The sequence below is a fragment of the Carassius gibelio genome, chromosome A5, assembly GCF_023724105.1.
Source record: "Carassius gibelio isolate Cgi1373 ecotype wild population from Czech Republic chromosome A5, carGib1.2-hapl.c, whole genome shotgun sequence".
Taxonomy (NCBI): Eukaryota; Metazoa; Chordata; class Actinopteri; order Cypriniformes; family Cyprinidae; genus Carassius; species Carassius gibelio.
This window is the reverse complement of record NC_068375.1, coordinates 19,277,694-19,299,635: the sequence shown is the minus strand read 5'-3', so window position 1 is coordinate 19,299,635 and position 21,942 is coordinate 19,277,694. Positions and strand designations below refer to the sequence as shown.

The 21,942-nt window shown below is 37.1% G+C and overlaps 1 protein-coding gene across 3 annotated transcripts in view; it reads right to left on the bottom strand.

Annotated features, from left to right (window-relative positions):
• The window catches only part of LOC127999566 (single-stranded DNA-binding protein 2), a 29,536-nt gene that overhangs the window by 5,067 nt on the left and 2,527 nt on the right, over window positions 1–21,942 (bottom strand). For all 3 annotated transcript variants that reach the window (XM_052592194.1, XM_052592196.1, XM_052592195.1), the window contains exons 2-5: window positions 13,521–13,593; window positions 11,777–11,838; window positions 10,080–10,164; window positions 109–186 (exon numbers count right to left, since the gene is read on the bottom strand). In XM_052592194.1, coding sequence (XP_052448154.1) covers window positions 109–186; window positions 10,080–10,164; window positions 11,777–11,838; window positions 13,521–13,593 — 298 coding nt within the window. The remainder of the gene's footprint in view (window positions 1–108; window positions 187–10,079; window positions 10,165–11,776; window positions 11,839–13,520; window positions 13,594–21,942) is intronic.

Genomic DNA, 21,942 nt, shown 5'->3' with positions numbered 1-21,942 from the left:
GAAAAATTAATCTGAAAAATCTGTTTATCAAACTAGATTAGTGAGCTCTATGAACAAAGTGCAATACTTGTAATGTGTGTGTGTGTGTGTGTGTGTGTGTGTGTTTACCTGAAAAAATCCTGGGGGCAAAGGCATACCATCTCCAGGAGGACTTCCAATCACCGGACTTTGTGTCGCTGCTGCACTCTACAGGACACACACACGCACACACACAAAACTCTGATAAAAATATCCTCAAATAGCCTCTAAGAAAAACAGCATAAAGGACACAGGAAGATTGTAGAAGAGTCGGATGTTACATATCACATGTTACATATCGCTTTGGTAAAAACATGCATGTTATAATCAGAAAATGAAAGGACATTTTGAAGTAATAAACCAACAGCAGAAATGACTTTCAAAATCAGCACTGTATAAAAATTGCAGTTTGTTTTTATGGCCAGACAAATTACAGTACCCTACAAAGTCACATGCAAAAGTCCCTGCACAATAAGCACAGGCACACTGTGAACACATTAAGCATGAAGAGCATAATGCATTTCCAAAAGACACTTATATTTGCAGCAGAGGTGACTACAGAGAGGGAGGTCATTAAACAGCTATCAGTACACAGATGTAACCGCTTCACCTCATGTCTGATATCACCTGCTCTAGCAAAAACATGCGCACACAAACACACAAAGCTAAAGCTTGAACAATGAGATGAAATATGATACAGTGGGAAGACATAGACACTGAGAAGTTGCACCTTCTGGCAAACACATTTTGTCCACTGAATAATTAACAGCACTAGTGTTGATGTACTACAGTTTCTCTGGGGGTTTAGGCTTTCTACTCTTTGGAAATGGAAGAAAAGCAACTGCTTTCCCCTGTTTGCCCATACATGCACTCACATCAGTTACCTGACCATACTAGACCATACCCAGAGCCATGTACCCAAAGGTAATAAAGGGTAATAATGGCCGATCAGTCATTTTGGGGAAGTCGTGGCCTAATGGTTAGAGAGTCAGATTCTCAATCGAAGGGTTGTGAGTTCGAGTCTTGGGCCCACAGGAATTGTGGGTGGGGGGAGTGCATGTACTGTGCTCTCTCCACCCTCGATACCACGACTTGAGCAAGGCACTGAAACACCAACTGTTCCCCGGGCGCCGCAGCATAAATGGCTGCCCACTGCTCCGGGTGTGTGTGTGTGTGTGTGTGTGTGTGTGTGTGTGTGTTCACTGCTCTGTGTGTGTGCACTTTGGATGGGTTAAATGCAGAGCACGAATTCTGAGTATGGGTCACCATACTTGGCTGAATGTCACGTCACTTTAACTTCCACTTATGTATTTCATCACAAAAACAAAAACGAGGGAAAATTATGATTCACACAATCACATTTTAGGGACAGATACTGCACCAGCATATTCAAGTTCAATGGAAATTATTTATCCTATATGAAAATTTTAAACATATCTTTTCTTACTTTGTAAAGAAACAGCTATACACAGTACATAGCCAATATGTTCCAGATTCTTGAGAATTAAGCCTGCAGCAGCTCTCTCTGTCTCTAAGTTCATACATTTCCATATTTATTAGATTTGCTCCTTCTTTCTGCAATAAGGGAGAGAGAGAGATAGAGAGAGAGAGAGAGAGAGAGAAAGATTCCTCCAGTGGCTGGCTGGGTAGAGAGACTTTCTCTACTCATTAGAATGGAAAGTCCCCTCATCTAGACTTTCTCATCAGCTGTTTTAGGGACAACATCCCTATTGCTCACACTCAGAGAGAGAAATTATTCTACTCAGATCAAATGAGAGAAACAGACAGCATTAGGTCCAGGATGTAATAACTCTTACGTGGGGGATCAATGAGGTAAGGAAAACTGGAATTCTAAATGGAACATAAACCAAAGTGTAAAGAAGGGCTACCTTGAAGACAGTAAGGGCTAGTTTCAGTATAGTATAGCAGTGAACCAGGTGTGTCAGTCAGAACATGACAGAGGGGGAAGCAATTAGCTTGAACTGATCTATTATGGCAAACAAGTTAATAAAAGCAACAAAAGTGAAAGCCAACCATTAACATGCACCTAATCAACTTATACTTCAATGCACAGTAATGTGCAATTATGAGCGATAGATAATAGGTCGGGCATCCTGAAGTCGAATCAAGGGAAGTATGATGGTCTGATAACTGATGAAGGTGCCGGAGCATGTGAAGCTCAGGTGCTTTTATAATATGTGGTCAAAGTTCTTCCTTGAATGAGTTCTACCCTTACCAAGATGTAGTATACTTCAAGTTTATTTTACCAAGTATACTTAAGTACAGTTCAAATATATTTTTAAGTATACTTAATGTAGCAAGTATACAGATATCAGTGTTCTAGTAGTATACTTGTAAGTGTACTTTTTCAATACTCCTTGGGACTAAATTGGCCCACTTTCTAGTATATACAAGTATACTTTTAAGTATACTTTAAATATAACAGTAACAAACTTTGACTACACAACTAGTTTACCTCTATGTTTGTAGTTTGTACTGCAATTATATTAATTAAAAGTGAACTTATAGGTTTACTGATAGTTTACTAATTAAATACTTTGTACACTTTTAAGTATAGTCTCAGTAAACTACTAGTTTAGTAGTTTTATACTGCAAGTATACTCATAAGTTTTCTTTAAGTGAACTTTATATCATACTTTAAGTATACTACTATGTACCTATTTTAGGTTTGAATTTGTAAATATTTTGTTGTCTGAATATCTGAACATAAAAAAAAAAGAAAGAACATAATCTGCTTTTAAACGAAAACATATTATTCTATTTTATGCATTCTTTTTTAAACACTTTAATGTGGGTAAGTTTCATAAAAAATAAAGAAAATTACCTTTTTGAACAAAACGCTGAAAAAAGACTATGAATTGAATTCAAAATGATAATCAAAATGGATGGAGATGGAGTCAATCAACACCCAAAGCTTGACTGTAATTATTACCTCTTCAGCGGTCAACATTTTATTCAACATTTCATGTCAGATGATCATGTTCGATTACATGTTTTACTATCTGTTGTTTCTTTTTTTTCTCCGCTTGTTTTTTTTTTTTTTTGGAAATTCTGTGCAGAACATGTGTACTAGCCCCTCTACTGTATAATAATGAAAACACGGATTCTAGGAGTATAGTATGTTTATCATAAATATCATTTTAAGTACATTTCTGAGAAGTATATAAAAAAGTAAACTGAAAGCAAACTTTCCTAATTTCAGTTTAAAAGAAGTGTAACAATAGTATGGAAGGATTTTCTGGACTATTTTCAAATGGAATTTCAAATTGTATTTTCATTTACGTTTTCAAAATCTGGACGCATAAATTGTGACATAATCCAAATGCAAATGCAAATCTTGCATTACCGTTTGCATTTTTGCTTTCGCGAATGCAGTGAGTGCCAAATTTCAAATTGAAAAGCAAAGTCCATTTGCAAATGCATTTCTCATGTCTTAAGAGCTATGAGCCTGTCATATTTAAATGGCAATATTAATTACCACATTTGCTTTTTCACTCTCTCTGCACTGCGCATGTAAACTGCCAAAACTCAAATGGAATCGCAATTCCTTTTGCATTTGAATTTCCGATGTCTACATGGAAACCTGTCAATCAAGTAACAGGGGTGGGGCCATTTTATTGGGCGTGTTTGCATTGGGATGTGACATCACTCACAGTCGATGGTAATAAACAATTATTAATAGACGATTTTGCGGAATGTTTGGAAAAATTGAAGTAATCAATGAAATTGTGGAGGACATTTTGACACTTGCGCAGCAAGTCGACAACAGTTCATATGGTACAGATTTCCTTTTACTCAGAAGCCATTTGGTTTTGGACAGGTTAAATGAGTTTGTGGCCTTGACGAACAGCATTTTGCACAGCTAAATAAGCTCTTTCATAATAAAAGTCCCTGAAAGAGGGATAGTGCTACAGCACACTTAAGTCTTCTTATTTGCCTTTTGCACACAAAGAGTGCAGTACACTTAAACTAACCAAACAATCCAAAGATATTCATCTATTGAAATACAAAAACATCAAATTCACACACAGGAATTCATCCAAAATACAAGCACTATTTATAATTAAGGAAATCACATTTAATCAAATAACAAATCCTGTTCACTATTTCAACTGACCTATTTTGCTCTCATTTTCACATCTCACATGTGACTTGTTACATAAGCTCCCCCGAGAGACAACAGAAATAGTGACAGCTGAAGCTGAGCCATGTGTATAGGATTGTAAGATTAGACTTTAAAGCCAGCCGAGAACACAGACAGACCAATATAACAACAGGAAATATACCAATGATACAGACAGGAAGGAAGACTAGCTGCCCTCCTCTACTAATCTCTCCCTCGCCCCCCACATCTATTCATCCCGTCATGCCATTTGGCACTTCCTGTACATACCAAATAGAAATGCAGAATTTTTTTAAAAAACAAAACAAACACAAAAAAAATGTATGTGGATTTATATAGGTAGAAAGTAATGTACTTTATATCATATATAGTCCTAAATAGAATGTTTTAATCTGTTGTGATTTATGGTGGGGATATTTCAGCTACTCTGGGTTTCTGCAGGATTTTTAAGCTCAAATTTAAGACTTTTTATCTGCACAAATAAAATGAATACCATATGAGTGGGGTAAGGCAATGTCTATAGTAACAGACTGTAAAAACAGGATTTACAATTCATATAGGCCTACAAGTTTTCACAAAAACAAATTTTTTTATAAATACTTATACTTAAACTTGAGTGTGTGAGGCGATGTCAGCAAAGTCCATTTAGCTTATTAAGCTGTGCAAAACATTTCATTTTGCTGCTGGATGAGGTAAACTAGTATTTGTTTTCAAATTATTTTACATTTCTAAATGTACTAATTAACATATTAATTTGTACCGCAACTGTTTTACTGTTTACTGCATTTTAAGTCTGTCTCACATCAGACGTGAAGTGCTGCGCTGCAACTAATTAATACATACATATATATATATATACTCCTGAACAAAATCTTAAGACCAGAGGATGCTTGCAAATTTTACACATTTCGCACTAGTGGATCATAACCGGGTTGTAAGTGCTGCTTCAAAATGCCAAAAGAAGAAACAGGAGCAAGAGACAAAAAATAGAGTATAGGCAATTTATTGAAAACTGCATTTAAACTCAAACAGACTGTTCATCAGCTGATCAAAAGTTTAAGACCATAGCCATAAAAAGGTCAAATCTGCACAAAAATATGGCTTTCATGTCATTGCTTTTCAAGCAGTCATACTGTCAAGATCTCCTGATGGCAAAGGCAAAAAGGCTTTCTCTTTCTGAACGTGGCAGGATTGTTGAGCTGCACAAGCAAGGTCTCTCACAACGCGCCATCGCTGCCGAGGTTGGACGCAGTAAGACAGTCATTTTACATTTCTTAAAAAATCCTGAGAGGTATGGGACAAAAAGTCAAGTGGTAGACCCAAAAAGATTATACCTGCACTGAGCCGCAGGATCCAACGGGTTGTCCTTGAAGACACAGGTCGATCCTCGACCCAAATTAAGGCCCTTAATGATGCTGACTGCAGCCCAATAACCATAAGACGTCATCTGCTAGAGAAGGGCTTCAAGAACAAAAAACGTCTTCAAAGGCCAATATTGTTCGTATCTGTTATGGAATAACCTAAACTCAAAATACTGCGTCACAGTAATAAAAAAAACAGCATGGTTTTGTAGCATACTATGTCACTAACAGATTGAGACCATCAACTAAAAAAAATAATTCAAAGATAAGCAGAATATTGTTTATTACAATTCTGGTGCTCTCTTGTGACGGCTCGTGGCGCATGCTGTGATATACCTGTCATATGATGGGGGTGTAACAGCGATCGTTTTTTTGTGTAAATAATTATTTCTTTATTTTTTCTTCATATATATGTATGTGTTTTGTGGTGAATGTGGCTGTATCTGCATGATTACCATCTCTATGACTGATAATCAGCATATGATAGAAAGCTATTAATGTAAATGCGTTTATATATGAATAGAATGTGATTATTGGGGGGGGGGGACTAGACATAGTCTCCGAAAAATTATTGCAGGAATCTCATTTTTTTATGGCATCTTCTTCAGATTTGAAATAGAAACTAAGCCGACACTCAACCCATGACTTTTCTGGATTTCTCCAGGACTTATTTCATGTATTTTTATATTAAATAAAATAAATCAGTTTTCAAGGCACTTCAATGTCTATAACTTTTTATATTTTTGAGCATTATCAACTCTGGATGATGGACAGTAAAGCCCAATGGGTCTTCTTGCCAAAGACACTCAGAAAATTGTGTGTGTAGCACACTGAAGTCAGGAACTATTACAATTTTAAGTTAGGTAGGTCATTTTAAGCTGTGAGTCCCATAAAATATGGGTGCTGTTAAGATACAGAAGCTGATGCTGCTTACACCAGATGCGCGTTTAAGCTTCATGGTCACTATGTGACCCTGCCTGTGATGTCTTGCCATTCCACTGCACTAATTTCTGTTCGTGCACCTATACCATTGGATATAAATGCTAATTTCTCTTCTCTGCTATAATTTTTAATCTGCGTATTATGCATGTCATGTCAATGTGTACGTCATGAGCACATGCACACTTTGGTCAGAATGGCAATAATGGGATTAAGGTTGTCTAGACATCTTTTGTCTAAATATTTTCACCTTTGTCCATTTATGTAAATAATAAAAAGTCCAAACTATCTAGAAAATCTCATCTTAGTAAGGTATGCCAACATAAAGCTTGTGTTTAAGTGTGAGTCATTAAATCTCTCACTCAACACTTTCAGCAGATTCTTTCAGCAACACTTATTCATTCAGGAATGCTACTAATTGTTTGGAGCCTCGACGATTGATTGACAACCTTTTGTCTAAAATGTAAATATTTCTGTTCAAGCATGCTCGGCCAGCGTGTTTCACTCTTGTGCATCTTTTGGAGCATTTTTTAAAATTCTACACTTAAGATAAATTAAGTTTAGACGAATTTTTATGTTCTGTTAAAGCACAACATGACAACTTAGAACACTGATTGTGTGTTAAAGATGGAGCCAGAAGCCTTCTGGGTAATGATGCAGTCTTCTAACCACCAGACAACCTTTCCCACTATATCTGCAGTCTAATCTAATGCAGTGATGAGGTCATCCTCTCCTGCTGTCTCTCTCTCTCTGCTGGAAACATTCTCTGCTTTACAGATGGAAGACTTTAACTAACCAGTGTGTGTTTGCTTCTATGTGTGTTTGAGGAGGTTATTTAAGGACACCAGTGTTTTCAGTTAATCACAATGAACACCCTTCCCAGCTGCTAACACACTCCACCCTGAATCCAGCTCTCGGCCTCTGGAACAGGGCCAGCCAGACATTACAGTAACTTCTGAGAATATGTGTGTGGATATCATTTCAATTGTGTTTAAAAGTACCCTGGCTCAGATTGTGCATCAGACCATACTGAGATTACATACACATATATGTAAGGTTATAGTCGTAACCCCAGATGTTATCATAGTCACTTACACAAGTAAAAATCTAAATATGGAGCACCCAAAGTTTTCCGGCAAGAGATAAACATTTAAGACAAACATGCAGGCTAAACTATTCAGTGCAGCAACAATATTCCAAGCTCTGAATGAGGGTACACTGTGTGAAATATCTCTCTCCATTCGGGGCTGAAAATCTTCATTAACATGCTTGAATAGGCTCCACAATATTATAAGCTATTTCATGCTGCCGTGCTTCCCCTCTTTCTCTCATGTTTAATTTGCTGCTGTTTGTGTTCTACTCTGTGTGAATATAAAGAAAATGAAAGCGCAGATGACACTAGCCCTAAGCCAGACAGAAGAACATCAATAGGAAATATGAAGGATGTTCATGTAAAGAATTGGGAAACAGATATGCTCAGGATTTGCTGATTTATTAAATGGTGCTGATTAATAAAACTACTTGTAGTTTTGGCTACAAACTACATACCAACAAATGTATTTATATATTTAATAGGGAAACATCAATGTGAATATGACATATTGTGCATTTCTATACAATGGGTAAATAAAAAATGTAAAAACAATCCATAAAAAAAAAAAAACCTTTCAAATTTAAGTTTTAGTATGTTAAGTTTGTGTGAAATGTATGTTTCAGGTGGGTGAAAAAAAAGTATATGTTGTAAGTTGTGTTTCATTATTCAGGCTTTCAGATTGTGTGTCTAGACACAAATGTTGCATAAAAATATTTAACAATAATGTATTAAAATATGAATACATAGTTTAGTAGTTTATTGTGGATTATTTAAGCTATACTAGTGTAAACAGTCTGACCTCTTATCACTAACTGTAAAAACGTACTATTATTTAAAATAAACGCTTGTAATGAGAAAGTAAAATATACATTTACTGAATAAAAATTAAAATATTCTGATTCTTAAATTTATTTAAGCACTAGCAATCATGACAAATTTCTTAATAAAATTAAGAATGTTTCTTAATGTTTTTTCACATCTAATGTAACGATAAAACTGGAACTTTCGACTGAAGGAAAAGAGCATGCAAAGTGTACTCCATTGTTTCAGACTTCATTCCATTTTTGTTAAACGACAGAAAGGCAGCAGATTTTTTTTTGGGGGGGGGGGGGGGGGGGGGCAATGAGAGAGAGTGGGTAAAAATAGAGTGTGTTTATGACGGCCAAGGAAATGGAATGTGCTCGTTTAGGCAGCAGAGAATAATCTGAAGAGCACTTACAGCACAGCAGACTAAATTTCCACGCTAAAAATGGACATTAAACAATGGAAATTAATGCAGAGCAAGTCGCTGGATCATTCTTCAGGATTAAGTTACTTTTCATTTTGGTTATCATGTATCATCATCATGTTTTCATGTATCTTAAGTGAGAATATTACAATATGTGTTACGTGTAATCATTACTGTTGCTTTGCTAAAAAGCATACAAAATACAGACTAAGACTACACACACCCACACACACACACAATATATGTATATATATATATATATATATATATATATATATATATATATATATATATATATATATATATGTAGAGAGAGAGAGAGAGAGAGAGAGAGATTTATTATATAGTTATTATAGAGTATTGAGTTATTTCTATATATTTAATTATATATACCCTTATGAACATTTAGATTAATTAAGAAGAAAACACCTATGGAAATATGACTGATGGCTTACTTTAATGAAATTTGCTAAACACAATGTAGCCACGACCATAGATCGATTTTAAGTATTTTTTTTATTTAACAACATGCCTCTAACATTGCCTTTAACATTTCATGAATGAATGAGAATCAGTCTGGCACTTCACATGATTGAAGCATGACCTTGAAAGCAGAGGTTTTTACTGTGATTAACTATGGCTGGTTAGCATTTAATCTTGGTGATTCTGGTCGTGAAGTCTATATACAGTAATTTGGGGCAGACAAACAGATACATAACTTGTAGTTGGAGTCGTGGTTTTATTCAAGGATTTTGAGGAAATGTGATGCTATTATGTTGAGTTTGACCTAATCCAAATGGGTCAATATTTCTTGTAGACAAGCCTTTAATCTAATCACACTCTGTCGCTCACTCTATGCTTTCCTATTGCTTCCTCTATTTCTCTCTCTTTCATACTCAGAATAGGTCAAGGTGTCCTCCTCCCTATAGCCAAGATGACCGCAAATGTATGACATCATTTCTAATGCCTCTAGCGCAAACCACAAATGTATCATCCTTTCCTCTTTCCATTCCCCTCCTGCTCACCTTATCTCTGCTTCTATGAGCTGTACACTCACTCACAATTATCCTGCAAGGTTTCCGCAGAGACCAGCTGTAATGGCTGTGGTACAGGTCAGTGGTTTCATACTGGTTTTGTTTATAGTACAAAACACTAAAACGCAATCATTGGTTTATTAGTGGTTTTAAATGTCTCCTTAATTTGTCTTTAAAAACAGTTTTCATGCTTTCAGCAGCCAATAAAACATGGTTACTGTACAAAATCATGATAATCAAGTGACCACATATTTATACTCACATAGTCATGAAAAGCTTTGGCTTCACTTGAATGCTCACAGGTTTCTCTCCTCTCAGGAGCAGCACAGTAGAGGTCCCAGAAAACACTGCAATAAAAGATAGAAGACTGTTACTGCAGGCTCAGAATGAATGACTATCCTCAGTTAATTAAAGCCCTGTTTGGATGGGATTTTTTTTCCTGAGAAAATTTTTGTTTCACAAATTAATTTGGAGAATTTCATAATTTCGTCAGAATAACAAATGACAGTGTTTTTGTGTAAACTTCATGAAAAAATATAGAGCATCTAACTTGGTGTTCCTCTGTTTCTGGGTTCGTCTGGTGTTCCCTTAGGTTTAAAAAAAAAGAAACTATATTTTATTCAGCAAAAATGCATTAAATTGATAAAAAATTACATAATGATAAACATTTTTTTGTGTTGCACATATCCAGACAACATGATCTAGAATAATGTACTGTACATAATTTGTTTTTATTTTATTTTTTTTACATTGCATTTTCATCATAATTTAGTACTGACTTAAAGGTGCAGTAGGACATCTTGGTAAATGCTAACTTTAGCAGTATCTATAGTTAGTAACAGTTCTACAACTGTCTGCGTGAACAGGGTGCACAGCAAATCCATATGCTGACCGGCAGGTAAGAAAACCCACAGATATCTATAGGTAGATGCCTCATTTCACAGCTGCAAGTACATAGATGCGTCCACCAATCTTACAACGGTCAACTTGACATCATTCACCATAATGAGCCATGAATTAACATTAATTTAACTTTAATTTAATGAACTTGCTTCAAAAAAGTAACATTCAGTACATATAGCATTGGTTTTAATATTTTTTACTGTGTGGTAACCATTTTATAAAGTAATTGGGCACTTGAGGCAGTGCTGTATCGTGAATTAATCATGTTTCAGGAGACAATCACCTATTGCACCTTTAAATTCAGTTTACTTTTTTTGCTGTTTGTGCATGAAAAAGATCTATTTTATATAAATGAAATTACTCGATTACAGTCCTCTGTTTTATTCTGGGAACATGCACGTTTAAATAATCCTTGTACCCCCCCCCCCACCCCCCCCCTCCGGTTGAGTTGCATTAGCAGTGTGTTGTCGCCATGTCTAAGAGGCACTGTTTCACAGATCTAATACACATTCAGCTGTTTATATTCACAGACCATGAACACTTTTTGGAACAATAACCAAAGAGATGATGATAAGCAAAAACAAACAGATATTCTGTTTGTTGTTGCCATAGTCACCAAAGGAGGGGCAGTAAAGGATTCCTCCTCTTTCCAGAAGGAAGCAGCTCATTTGAAGGACCCTTTTGAAGGAATATTATTTTTAATGCTCTTCATTCCTTCTAGTGTGCATAGTTCTGATGCTGAAGAGGTGGGTTTTCGCCACACAATGATATGAAATAAAACTGAAACAAGACATTTTCTGAGCTGGGTTTCAATAAAAGCTGTTTTTGGACAAATGAGGAAGTTTTGAGCTCTGAAACTGACAGAATGTATTTTTTTTTTTTTTTTATAGTGCAATCACCTCTGACATGTCAAAAGATCAAGGAACATTTGAAGGAAAATTTGTGACCCCTTCAACTCGAGATCCCATGAATCCATCATTCCTATCTTTATAATTATAACTAAAATATTTTTAGCAAACGAATCCCAATTAAATAGGGCTAAATAAACTTTCTTACCACCACCATGAGTGTAAGAACCCTGGAGGCTCTCCTAATGTTATGTTCTTCTCCCATCGGATCTGCCAAGTTAAACAGAGAACAAAGAAAGAGTTATAAAGATTAAGTGACAAGTCGGCCTGTGCTCCCTTTGGGAATTAAACAATGTTAAGGGCAAATTCTGCCATGGAGAGCTGAACTTTCAGTCAAACATGGTGCCCAGAATAAATCTGAGATATTATACTGTTCCTTGGCATCTCAGTGTGACTCAGTCTATGACCTCATTCATAAAAATTATATTAACCAACTGACACTTCACTAAGCTCTGCCCTCCATGGCAGAATACGCCATCGAAAGGAATCGAAGATTTTAAGACAAGACACTATGGTGTCATGTTTTCAGTTTGTTTAGACAACTGACACTAGGCCATTTTCAAATCTTAACCAATTTTAAAACCATGAAAGACCACAAACACGAGGGCAGTTATGTAGAAGCATTCAACATCTGGTAGGTGACGCGGGTCTCACGTCAGCGACAGCCTCATCAGGAGTCCTGAATATCAAATATGATTAGACTTTGGGGACACTCTCGATCAGGTGCAGTTAAATAATCATAATGACTTTTTTATTATATTGTTGGATAACCCTTGGAAAATAGTCTTCAACACTTTCAAGAAAGAAAAAAAGGAAATCCACAGATCTGATAATACTGTATAACTAATGCTTATCTGATAAATAGTTTCTAAGGTAGGCAAAAGCTCCTTTCTCATCCTTAAATCTTTATCAAAAGACTAAACAGGAACAGAAAACACCATCAGTCTTGATGAGATCATCAGTTTCGGTCACTGGCCATGTGAGATGGGTTTACTGACACCAAAGGGCTGACGACAGCCACCATAAACAACACGGGCGGGCCCTACATGATCTAAATACATTGCTGTGAGAGCGACGGCTATTTTTGGGATCAAGTCCAGCAGGAACTGTTTACATGAGCAGGGTGGCAAAAGACAGGAGTCGTAAAGGAAACCGGCCACAATGGACGGGGCGGCTGGCTTAGTCACAGCGACTGGTCTGAGTCACGTCTGAGTGGTGGGTCAGCCTTTGTGTTTTGTGCCAGCCTCGTTCTCTGTCATTCCTCCTCCTCTCTCTTTGTTCTGTTCCAGTATTTATCTGATCTTAAACCTTTGTCATATTTACTTTACTCAAGTGCTACAGCAGTCATCTCCGTCTGCATTTACTCAGTTGTATCTTGTCAGTGATCATGTCATCAGCAAGTGAGCTTGAGAGGATGACAAGCCATTAACATTGAGTGTCTCTGATACAAACCCTTCAGAAGGAAGTTAAAACATATTGCTTGCTGCCTGATGGATTGTGGCTGCAGTGCAAACAGATCTCATTGTCCACTCTGTACTGGGAGCAAAACTTCTTGTTGAGGTTAAACCACATGCAATTACAGACGAGAGCAAGTAAATACTTTGTTCTATGAAAATCCGTATGAATAAACTTACAGACCATCTCCACGAGGCAGTGCCATTAAGTAAACAGTTTACCCAGTTTCCCGTGCCAGCATGGTTTTGTATCCAGTGTAATTCAATTAAGCTGGGATCAGACAGCAGTGAGGTTTTCTTAACAGCCATTTAGTGATACTGTAAGCCTACATGTAAATATTATCTCCTAAAACTACAGCAACTTAGATTAGTGTTTAGAAACATTTTAGTGACCGTCAAAGAGGTCTTACTGAAAATGCAAAAAGGTAGTTCCCCTACCTCTGACAGGAAGGTCTGCGCTGATTTCTGAGCTCCCACATGTAGCAGATATTCGTACACATACAGAGCTAACCTGCAAAGAGAAATGGAAAGCACCTTTATAGTAGCATTTCATATATATATATATATATATATATATATATATAAACTGAGAGAGAGAGGAGAGCACGGTGATTTGAGCCTGAGGGGAAGTTGAGCCACCCCTTATATCTAGAAAACCTTCACGCAGCGTCTTGAGCCGTAGGTGAGGAAACTCCCTGGATGAACAGCCAGTCCAGATTCACACATATGTTTAAGAAATTATTTTTATTGAATTTATCTTCCTTTGGTCCTCTATTTTAATTCAGCATAATCAGTGACACTGTTTAACTCCATGTGGCTCAACTTACCCTCTCCCTAGGCTTAATTTACCTCTCACCGGGGGCAAGCTTAGCTTTTTTTTTTTGGAAAGCCATTTTTTGTTGTTGACATTATTAAAATGGCTTCGGTTCATGATAAACAATTATCACAGCCTTTTTTAAATGGCAAACTTCTAGAATTAATTTTCATATTGTTCAATGTATGACTTTTTTTGGTGAGACACATTTCCAAAAATGACAAAAAGCACCAAAAAATAATAAGATCCATGCAATACAAGGTTATTTTAATAAAGCAACTCAAATGAATCCCAGTTTGGAGTTCATCATCAAGACAAACTTTAGGCAAATATTGGGTTCACTGAGAGCTCAGTTCTTCGTTACTCTTCAGTTCACCCTTTCACTTTCAATTTACAGTCTGACATGGATATTTTCAATAGTTTCATATCTTTGCCATGATGTTTTATATATATATATATATATATATATACTGGTATAAACTCCATATAAAGCAGATAATTTTTTTTTATCTTTTGAGTATCTTCTATAAATGTGTGCGTGAACCTGATTCAGCACTGTTCAGTGGCATCCTATTAAATTGTATAATTTCAGACAGACAAAATATTAAATTTTATCACATGCAGACAAAATATTCACTCTCCTGCTTATTTCTGCAGAGACAGCACTCAATGCACGAGAATGAACATTTGTCCATCTTCTACTCATCCTCGTAGCATCCTAGGTGTATGTTACTTTCTTTCTTAAGACTAATCAAATCAGAGTTATATAAAAAATGTCATTTCTCTTTCAATCCTTTCAGTGAGGGTAAGCGGGTGTTTGTTGTCAACTGTTCAGAAGAAGTGAAATAAAGTGCGCGCATCTGTAATAAAACATCCCTCAGATACTCTATTGGATTGAGATCTGGTGACTGTGGTGGCCATTTTAGTACAGTGAACTCATTGTCATCTTTAAGAAACAAATTTGAAATGATTCAAGCTTTGTGACATGGTGCATTATCCTGCTGGAAGTAGCCATCAGAGGATGGGTACATGGTGGTCATAAAGGGATGGACATGGTCAGTAACAATGCTTAGGTGGGCCGTGGCAATTAAACGATGCCCAATTGGCACTAAGGAGCCTAAAGTGTGCCAAGAAAACATCCCCCACACCATTACACCACCACCAGCAGCCTGCACAGTGGTAACAAGGCATGATGGATCCATGTTCTCATTCTGTTTACGCCAAATTCTGACTCTACCCTCTGAATGTCTCAACAGAAATCGAGACTCATCAGACCAGGCAACATTTTTCCAGTCTTCAACGTTCCAATTTTGGTGAGCTTGTGCAAATTGTAGCCTCTTTTTCCTATTTGTAGTGGAGATGAGTGGTACCTGGTGAGGTCTTCTTCTGTTGTAGCCCATCCGCCTCAAGGTTGTGTTTGTTGTGGCTTTACAAACGCTTTGTTGCACACCTCGGTTTGTAACAAGTGGTTATTCAGTCAAAGTTGCTCTTCTAGCAGCTTGAATCAGTCGGCCCATTCTCCTCTGACCTCTAGCATCAACAAGGCATTTTCACCCACAGGACTGCCGCATACTGGATGTTTTTCCCTTTTCACACCATTCTTTGTAAACCCTAGAAATGGTTGTGCGTGAAAATCCCAGTAACTGAGCAGACTGTGAAATACTCAGACCGGCTCGTCTGGCACCAACAACCATGCCACGCTCAAAATTGCTTAATTCACCTTTCTTTCCCATTCTGACATTCAGTTTGGAGTTCAGGGGATTGTTTTGACCAGGACCACATCCCTAAATGCATTGAAGCATTGGTTGATTAGATAATTGCATTAATAAGAAATTGAACAGGTGTTCCTAATAATCCTTTAGATGAGTGTATAGTGTGGTTAAAGACACAATATGTAATATGTTTTTATTCAAATATCCAAAAATAACTAGAAAAGTGTTATATATTTTAATTTGTTATGTGTTTTATTAGACAGGTGATGACCGCACAAAGAAGCATTATAAGATAACTTTTAAATGTATCTGTAGCTAATTTTACATAATGATTACAAAATTTGTCTAATTTTTAAAAAGGTTTTTATTTGATGAAAAAATGTATAAGCTTTTTTCCTTCTTGGGCCAGAAATGAATGAATATTGGTCAATACTGATAATATATGTGCTTTTGTGCTGAAGCTTTGTCAGGATAAATAATGATGACAGTAAAACTACCAGTAAGTGGCAGTAAGCCCATGTTTTGATAAATGATTTATTGGATCGTTCAAAACGGCTGATTCAATTACAAAACGTAACAAGCCTGCTTCCTAGTGTACATAACATCCATCCTAAATTATATTCGATATTAGTCATTTTCAATACTATTTAGGCCAGTTAGGCTGGGTAGTATGCAAGTTGGGACGCAGGGAAAGTGTCCATCTGAATGGGCTGTTGAATCATTGGTAGGGCTGCACGTTCTCAAGTTTTTCATTAACCGTTAACCGAGGCCCTTAGCGGTTAATACTCGGTTAACCATAGTGTGCCATAGTAACCATAACCATAGTAATTACCGGACATTGGCCAAAAAAAAAAAAAAAGGAATGTCCGACAAAATTTAATCTCTCCGGTCAAATTGTCCTATTAAAACTGCCTAATAATGCCGCCCATTAACACAATCTGAATTTGAGAATAAGCCTAAAATGTATAAGGCAAAAGGTAACAAGGAGACTCCGCGGCCGCCTCGCTAAGGCTATGACTATGACTATGTTTGACACGTACAATATTTGAAAATCGATAATTATTTATTTATTTAAATTACATTTATATCTGAATTTATGTCAACCTATAGACTTTCAAATATCAAAATGTCATGAATTAATATGTATTTGTGTACAAAATGACATATAAACATATTTTCCTATAGAGGTCGGGATCGTTGCGTCACGTCGCAATGCATTGTGGGAGTCGCGGTACAGAAGTAGATGTACTGTATAGTAGGCATTAGGTAACGTTGGTCATTTGGTCATTAATTTTGATTATTTTTTGGGAAATGGTTCAGTATTGCTGTATTGTGAACTGCTGTAATCGGTTTCATGATCGACAGGGCAAACGCCTCGTGAATCATATTAGTTTTCAACATTTTCCTACTTGGAAAAAAAACACAAGGTGTCTGAAATCACCAAGAGGCGTCAGATGGCTTGGGTCGCCGCTGTACGGAGGGAAACCATCACCTTCGATAATATTATAATACATAGTTATGGTGAGACATGTTGTGTATGATCTCTCTCTCTCTCTCTCTCTCACATACACACACACAAACTCAGACACAAACACATTACGCTTTCTCTAGTTTTTGGCCAGTAAGGGAGTCAGTTTAGTGTCTGTATTTTTTGTTTAAACATTTTCTTTTGACCCAATCCTGAACTTAATTTGCTTTTTGATATTTTTGTGCTGACTGTATTTAACAAATTTGAACAACTTGTTTAAAAAAATAAATAAAAAAACTGGAACGAACTTCAAAATAGGAAGTTAAGCGTCTTGTTTTGGTGAATGGTGGGTTGTGTCTGAGGTGAATGTTCGTCAATATTATACCGGATTACAGAACTACCGGAGGAAAACAGTGGATTTTTGCAAGTATGATAGGTGAGTAATTACTCCTGAAGTGTAACAAACCCGCATAGACAAGCTTCATAGCTCGCAGAATCTGATAAGTGTGTGTGTATGTGTCACCACTGATGCTTGGTTAATGTTAACATTTCCTTAGTGAGAAAGATTGTTTTCTCCACGTTTAATTTGCAGATCCATTTATGATCTGCAGGTGAGCCTCCAGTGACTTTTTAAAAAGTGAAAGTGACATTTTTAAATTGATCGGAGGTGTAAGCGCTCACTCCACAGACCCGGTAGGAGAAATTATCAGGGAAACTGAGGCTTGGTAAACTTTCATGTGTTCATAGGGATCGATTCCGCCTACAACCTCTTTTTTTTTAAGTAGCGTTGTTTGGCTTCATTATTAAGTTTGTCCGTATAGGTATAGGCAACTTTTTTTGTCACGTTCTATAACTTTTTCTGGAGACTGGCTATTATCTTATTACAAACCTGCTTTGCGATGCCTCTAAAATGGCCGCCGTTACCCACAATGCACCATTCCATGACGTCTACGCCCGAGCTCTATTATACTTTGCCTGGAAACGCTTCCAACAAGGCGTCGGTTCTATTTCTAGCATTCACGCGTCGAGCCGCGCCTGAGCCGCGCATCTCACGCAGGCAGTCGGCAAGCTCTAACCTATTAACATGGGAACCGAATTAAAAACAGACACGCCACGCAGCTGAGATGCTTTCGCCACGCATCCAGTGTGTCCTGACCGGCCTAATGATGCCCGGGTGTTGGCTGTTGAGATTACAACAACGAGGTTGTACTTGAAGTATATCTAAGCACTGTATTGCAATACTTGCATTTTGCCCCGTCACTTGTATTAGCCCGCTTCATATTAGAAAAATGACTTCTTCTTGTGGACATTACAAATGTCTGGGAGCGCTCTGGCGGTCTCTGGTGGTGCAAAAATGTATTACAACTAAATTCAATGCACGCCATTGACGTCACTTAACCGAGCAAAATGTTTCACTCGGTTACACAATTTTTAACGGTTAATCGGTTAACCGGTTAACCATGGACACCCCTAATCATTGGATCACTTGATTCGTTCAAAAGCTGATTCATTCAAGGGACGAAAGACCATGTTACTATGCACTGCTCCCCGGGTGCCACAGCATGGCTGCCTACTGCTCCGGGTGTTCACGGTGTGTGTGCACTTTGGATGGGTTAAATGCAGATCATGGATTCTGAGTATGGGTCACCATATTTGGATGTATGTCACGTCACTTTCACTTTCACTTATATATACACATATAACGACCAGGTAAATCATATATTAAAATGCTCTCATAATTGCTCACTTCAACTCAAGATTCTAAATATACAATCAATATGATAAATGATATAAAGAGATAATAATGACAGAAGAGAAGAGAGGTGAGATGAGCACAGTCTCAGAGCGTGTCGTTAACCTCATGCTGCGCCCTCATCCCATCAACACAGAGCTCTTCTCTGCTCTGCAGATGAACTGACAACATTCTCATCGGTTGCCATACACTCCCTACATGCAAACAGACTAATTTCCCAAGAGACATTAGAGAGCGGGGAGTAATGGAGTTTGAGGGTGAGCCTGTCTGTGTGTGTGTGTGTGTGTTTATATATCTGGGACAAATATGTCGATGGGTATGTGTTTGACACATTAGGTGCAGTGAAAGAGAACAAAAGATGAACACAGAAAGAAAAATATAGAGATGGGTAGAAGAGGAGAGACAGGAATGCAGGCACTCATAAATGATTAATGATAAGAGCTGAAAAGGAGAAGGGAGAGTGACATGAGGACAACAGAAAAAAAATTTTTTTGCAAGCATAATTTGTAAAATTGCTGACAGACTACAAGCTGATGTTATTCAACAAAACAGTGTCCATGAATCTAACATCTGCACATCTATGACTAATCCTTTGAAAATGTATACCTGTAAATGTATCACCTTTTATGTGTGGCCAGAAGACTAGGATATTAGATTAATGCAAGGATGCATATTATAATTCCTTACATGTAATAATTCCCTACATTTATATAGCACTTTACTGGGCACTTAAAGCGCTTTACATAGAAGGGGGGTGGGGGGGATGTCTACTCTAACACCAGTGCAGCATCTACCTGGATGATGCGACGCCAGCCATATAGAACGCCCACCACACACCAGCTCATTATTATATTAGGAGTAAAATTGGGAATCGTTAGAAATTTTCCGGTTCCGGTTCCAATTACATTAAAATCATTAAACAACTTTAAAAAAATGGTGTACTAAATGACCCGTATTGGTTTGTGACATCCTTTACGGCAAACGCTGAATCGTCAGAACACCAGCGCAAGGCTGCTCAAAGTGCTGGATCAAGTGTCACACCAGAACTGTTTTCGGAACCGAAACTTAGAAATTGCTCACGGTTCCGGAAGAACTGGTTCTCGGTTCCCAACCCTAATTAGGAGATATAAGGTATATTAGGCTTTACATTTTACATAAACATTACCAATTAAAAATCTGGGGGCATTATAAGTCTCTTGTGCTCACAAAGGATGCATTTATTTCATAAAACTACAATGTAAAATAATAGTTTTTTTTATTTGATTATATTTTAAAATGTAATTTAGTCCTGTGATGGCAAAGCTGAATTTTAAGCATCATTACTCCAGTCTTCCACGTCTCGTGATCTTCATAAATCATTCAAACTAGCTCATTTGGTGCTCAATAAATATTTCTTGTTATTAATATATGTTGAAAACAACCCTACACCCTGCCGCCATGGCCGTAGCCAGCTATGAGGTCACCGAGGTCCGGACCTCGATACATTTTTCATATTCGAAAATAAAATTTGTTCTCTGATTGACTAATTTGCTGCTAGACTCCTCATATGAATGTCTGCATGTATAATTCATAATGTTTAGCGTCCATGGTATGAGCAGCGATACTTTTATCTTATCTAATTTCCAAAATATTTTAAATAATTTCAGTTTATTTGATTTATTTATAGGTTTTTGTTTATTTTAAAAGCAACATCTGGCAACATTGCATCGCTGGAATTAGTCTGGCATTAGCGGCTATTTACACTAAGTGCACTATGTTAAAATAGCAGGATTTTCTGCTATTTATACTACTTACTGCAAAAGGTGTCAATTATCTGCACCTCAGTATTGTAGTATATTATAAAACAGTATGCAATAATTACTTATGAAGTGAAGTTACATTCAGCTAAGTATGGTGACCCATACTCAAAATTCATGCTCTGCATTTAACCCATCCGAAGCACACACACACAGAGCAGTGAACACACACACACAGTGAGCACACACCCAGAGCAGTGGGCAGCCATTTATGCTGCGGCGCCCGGGGAGCAGTTGGTGTTTCAGTGCCTTGCTCAAGGGAACCTAAGTCGTGGTATGAAGGGTGGAGAGAGAACTGTACATGCACTCCCCCCACATACAATTCCTGCCGGCCCGAGACTCGAACTCACAACCCTTCAATTGTGAGTCCGACACTCTAACCATTAGGCCACGACTTACTGAGTCTAATTTAATGGATGCCACCTTGTTGGGACAATAAAGCCCTCCCTACACCTACCCTTCACTTTTGTATTATTTACTTAATTTTCATTGAAAATAAACACTTTTCTCATGTGATTCGAAATTTGAAAAGGGAGAAAAAATTTCACCAAAAGGTGGATTCGAACTTGCGTCGATCACGTCAAAATATGTGTGACACTCATTTGACCTTCTGTGCCACTGGAGCTGACTGTTAGGTTTCGTCTTTTGTAATCTTGACTATCCGAAAATAACACGTTTGGTGGGCAATATATATGTTTGTATGCATAATAAAAAACTGATAAAATTATCCACCCCATAAATATAGTATTAACAAACTTTGATGCAATAAATAGGGTATGATTTAAAAATGAGCATCCCTCCAAAAACCTCTATATTTCTGTCTCTTTTCAAGTGTTAGAGTATTTAATTAGTTGTATTTGTAGTGGTTATTATAGCACAATTCTATAAGGGGGTTATTATAGACACCCCCTTAACCTCACTAATTTTCAAAGCCTGGCTATGGCCATGCCTGCTGCTTAATAATCTTGTGCAAAATACAAATGTATTATAAGATTTTTTTAACAGAAAGATCAAAAGCATTTATTTGAAATAAAAGTTTTTTGTATGAAATAGATGTTATTTTTTTGCTTAATTTTTGCTTAATTTAATGTATCCGTGGCTGACATGTAAAAAAAAAACAACATCCGAAAACCCAAAACTGAGCTTCTGCTTAGCCTTTGGATTAAAGCTGGTGAAATGGAGCTATGAAAAAAAAAAATTCAGAGGGGAAGAGGCCATCTAGGTAAGTCTAGGGAATGAAACTCATATCCTGTGTGGACAGGACAATGCTACATTCCTCAGCCTACTAGGCCCAAGTTCTTCTGCTCCACAATGTTA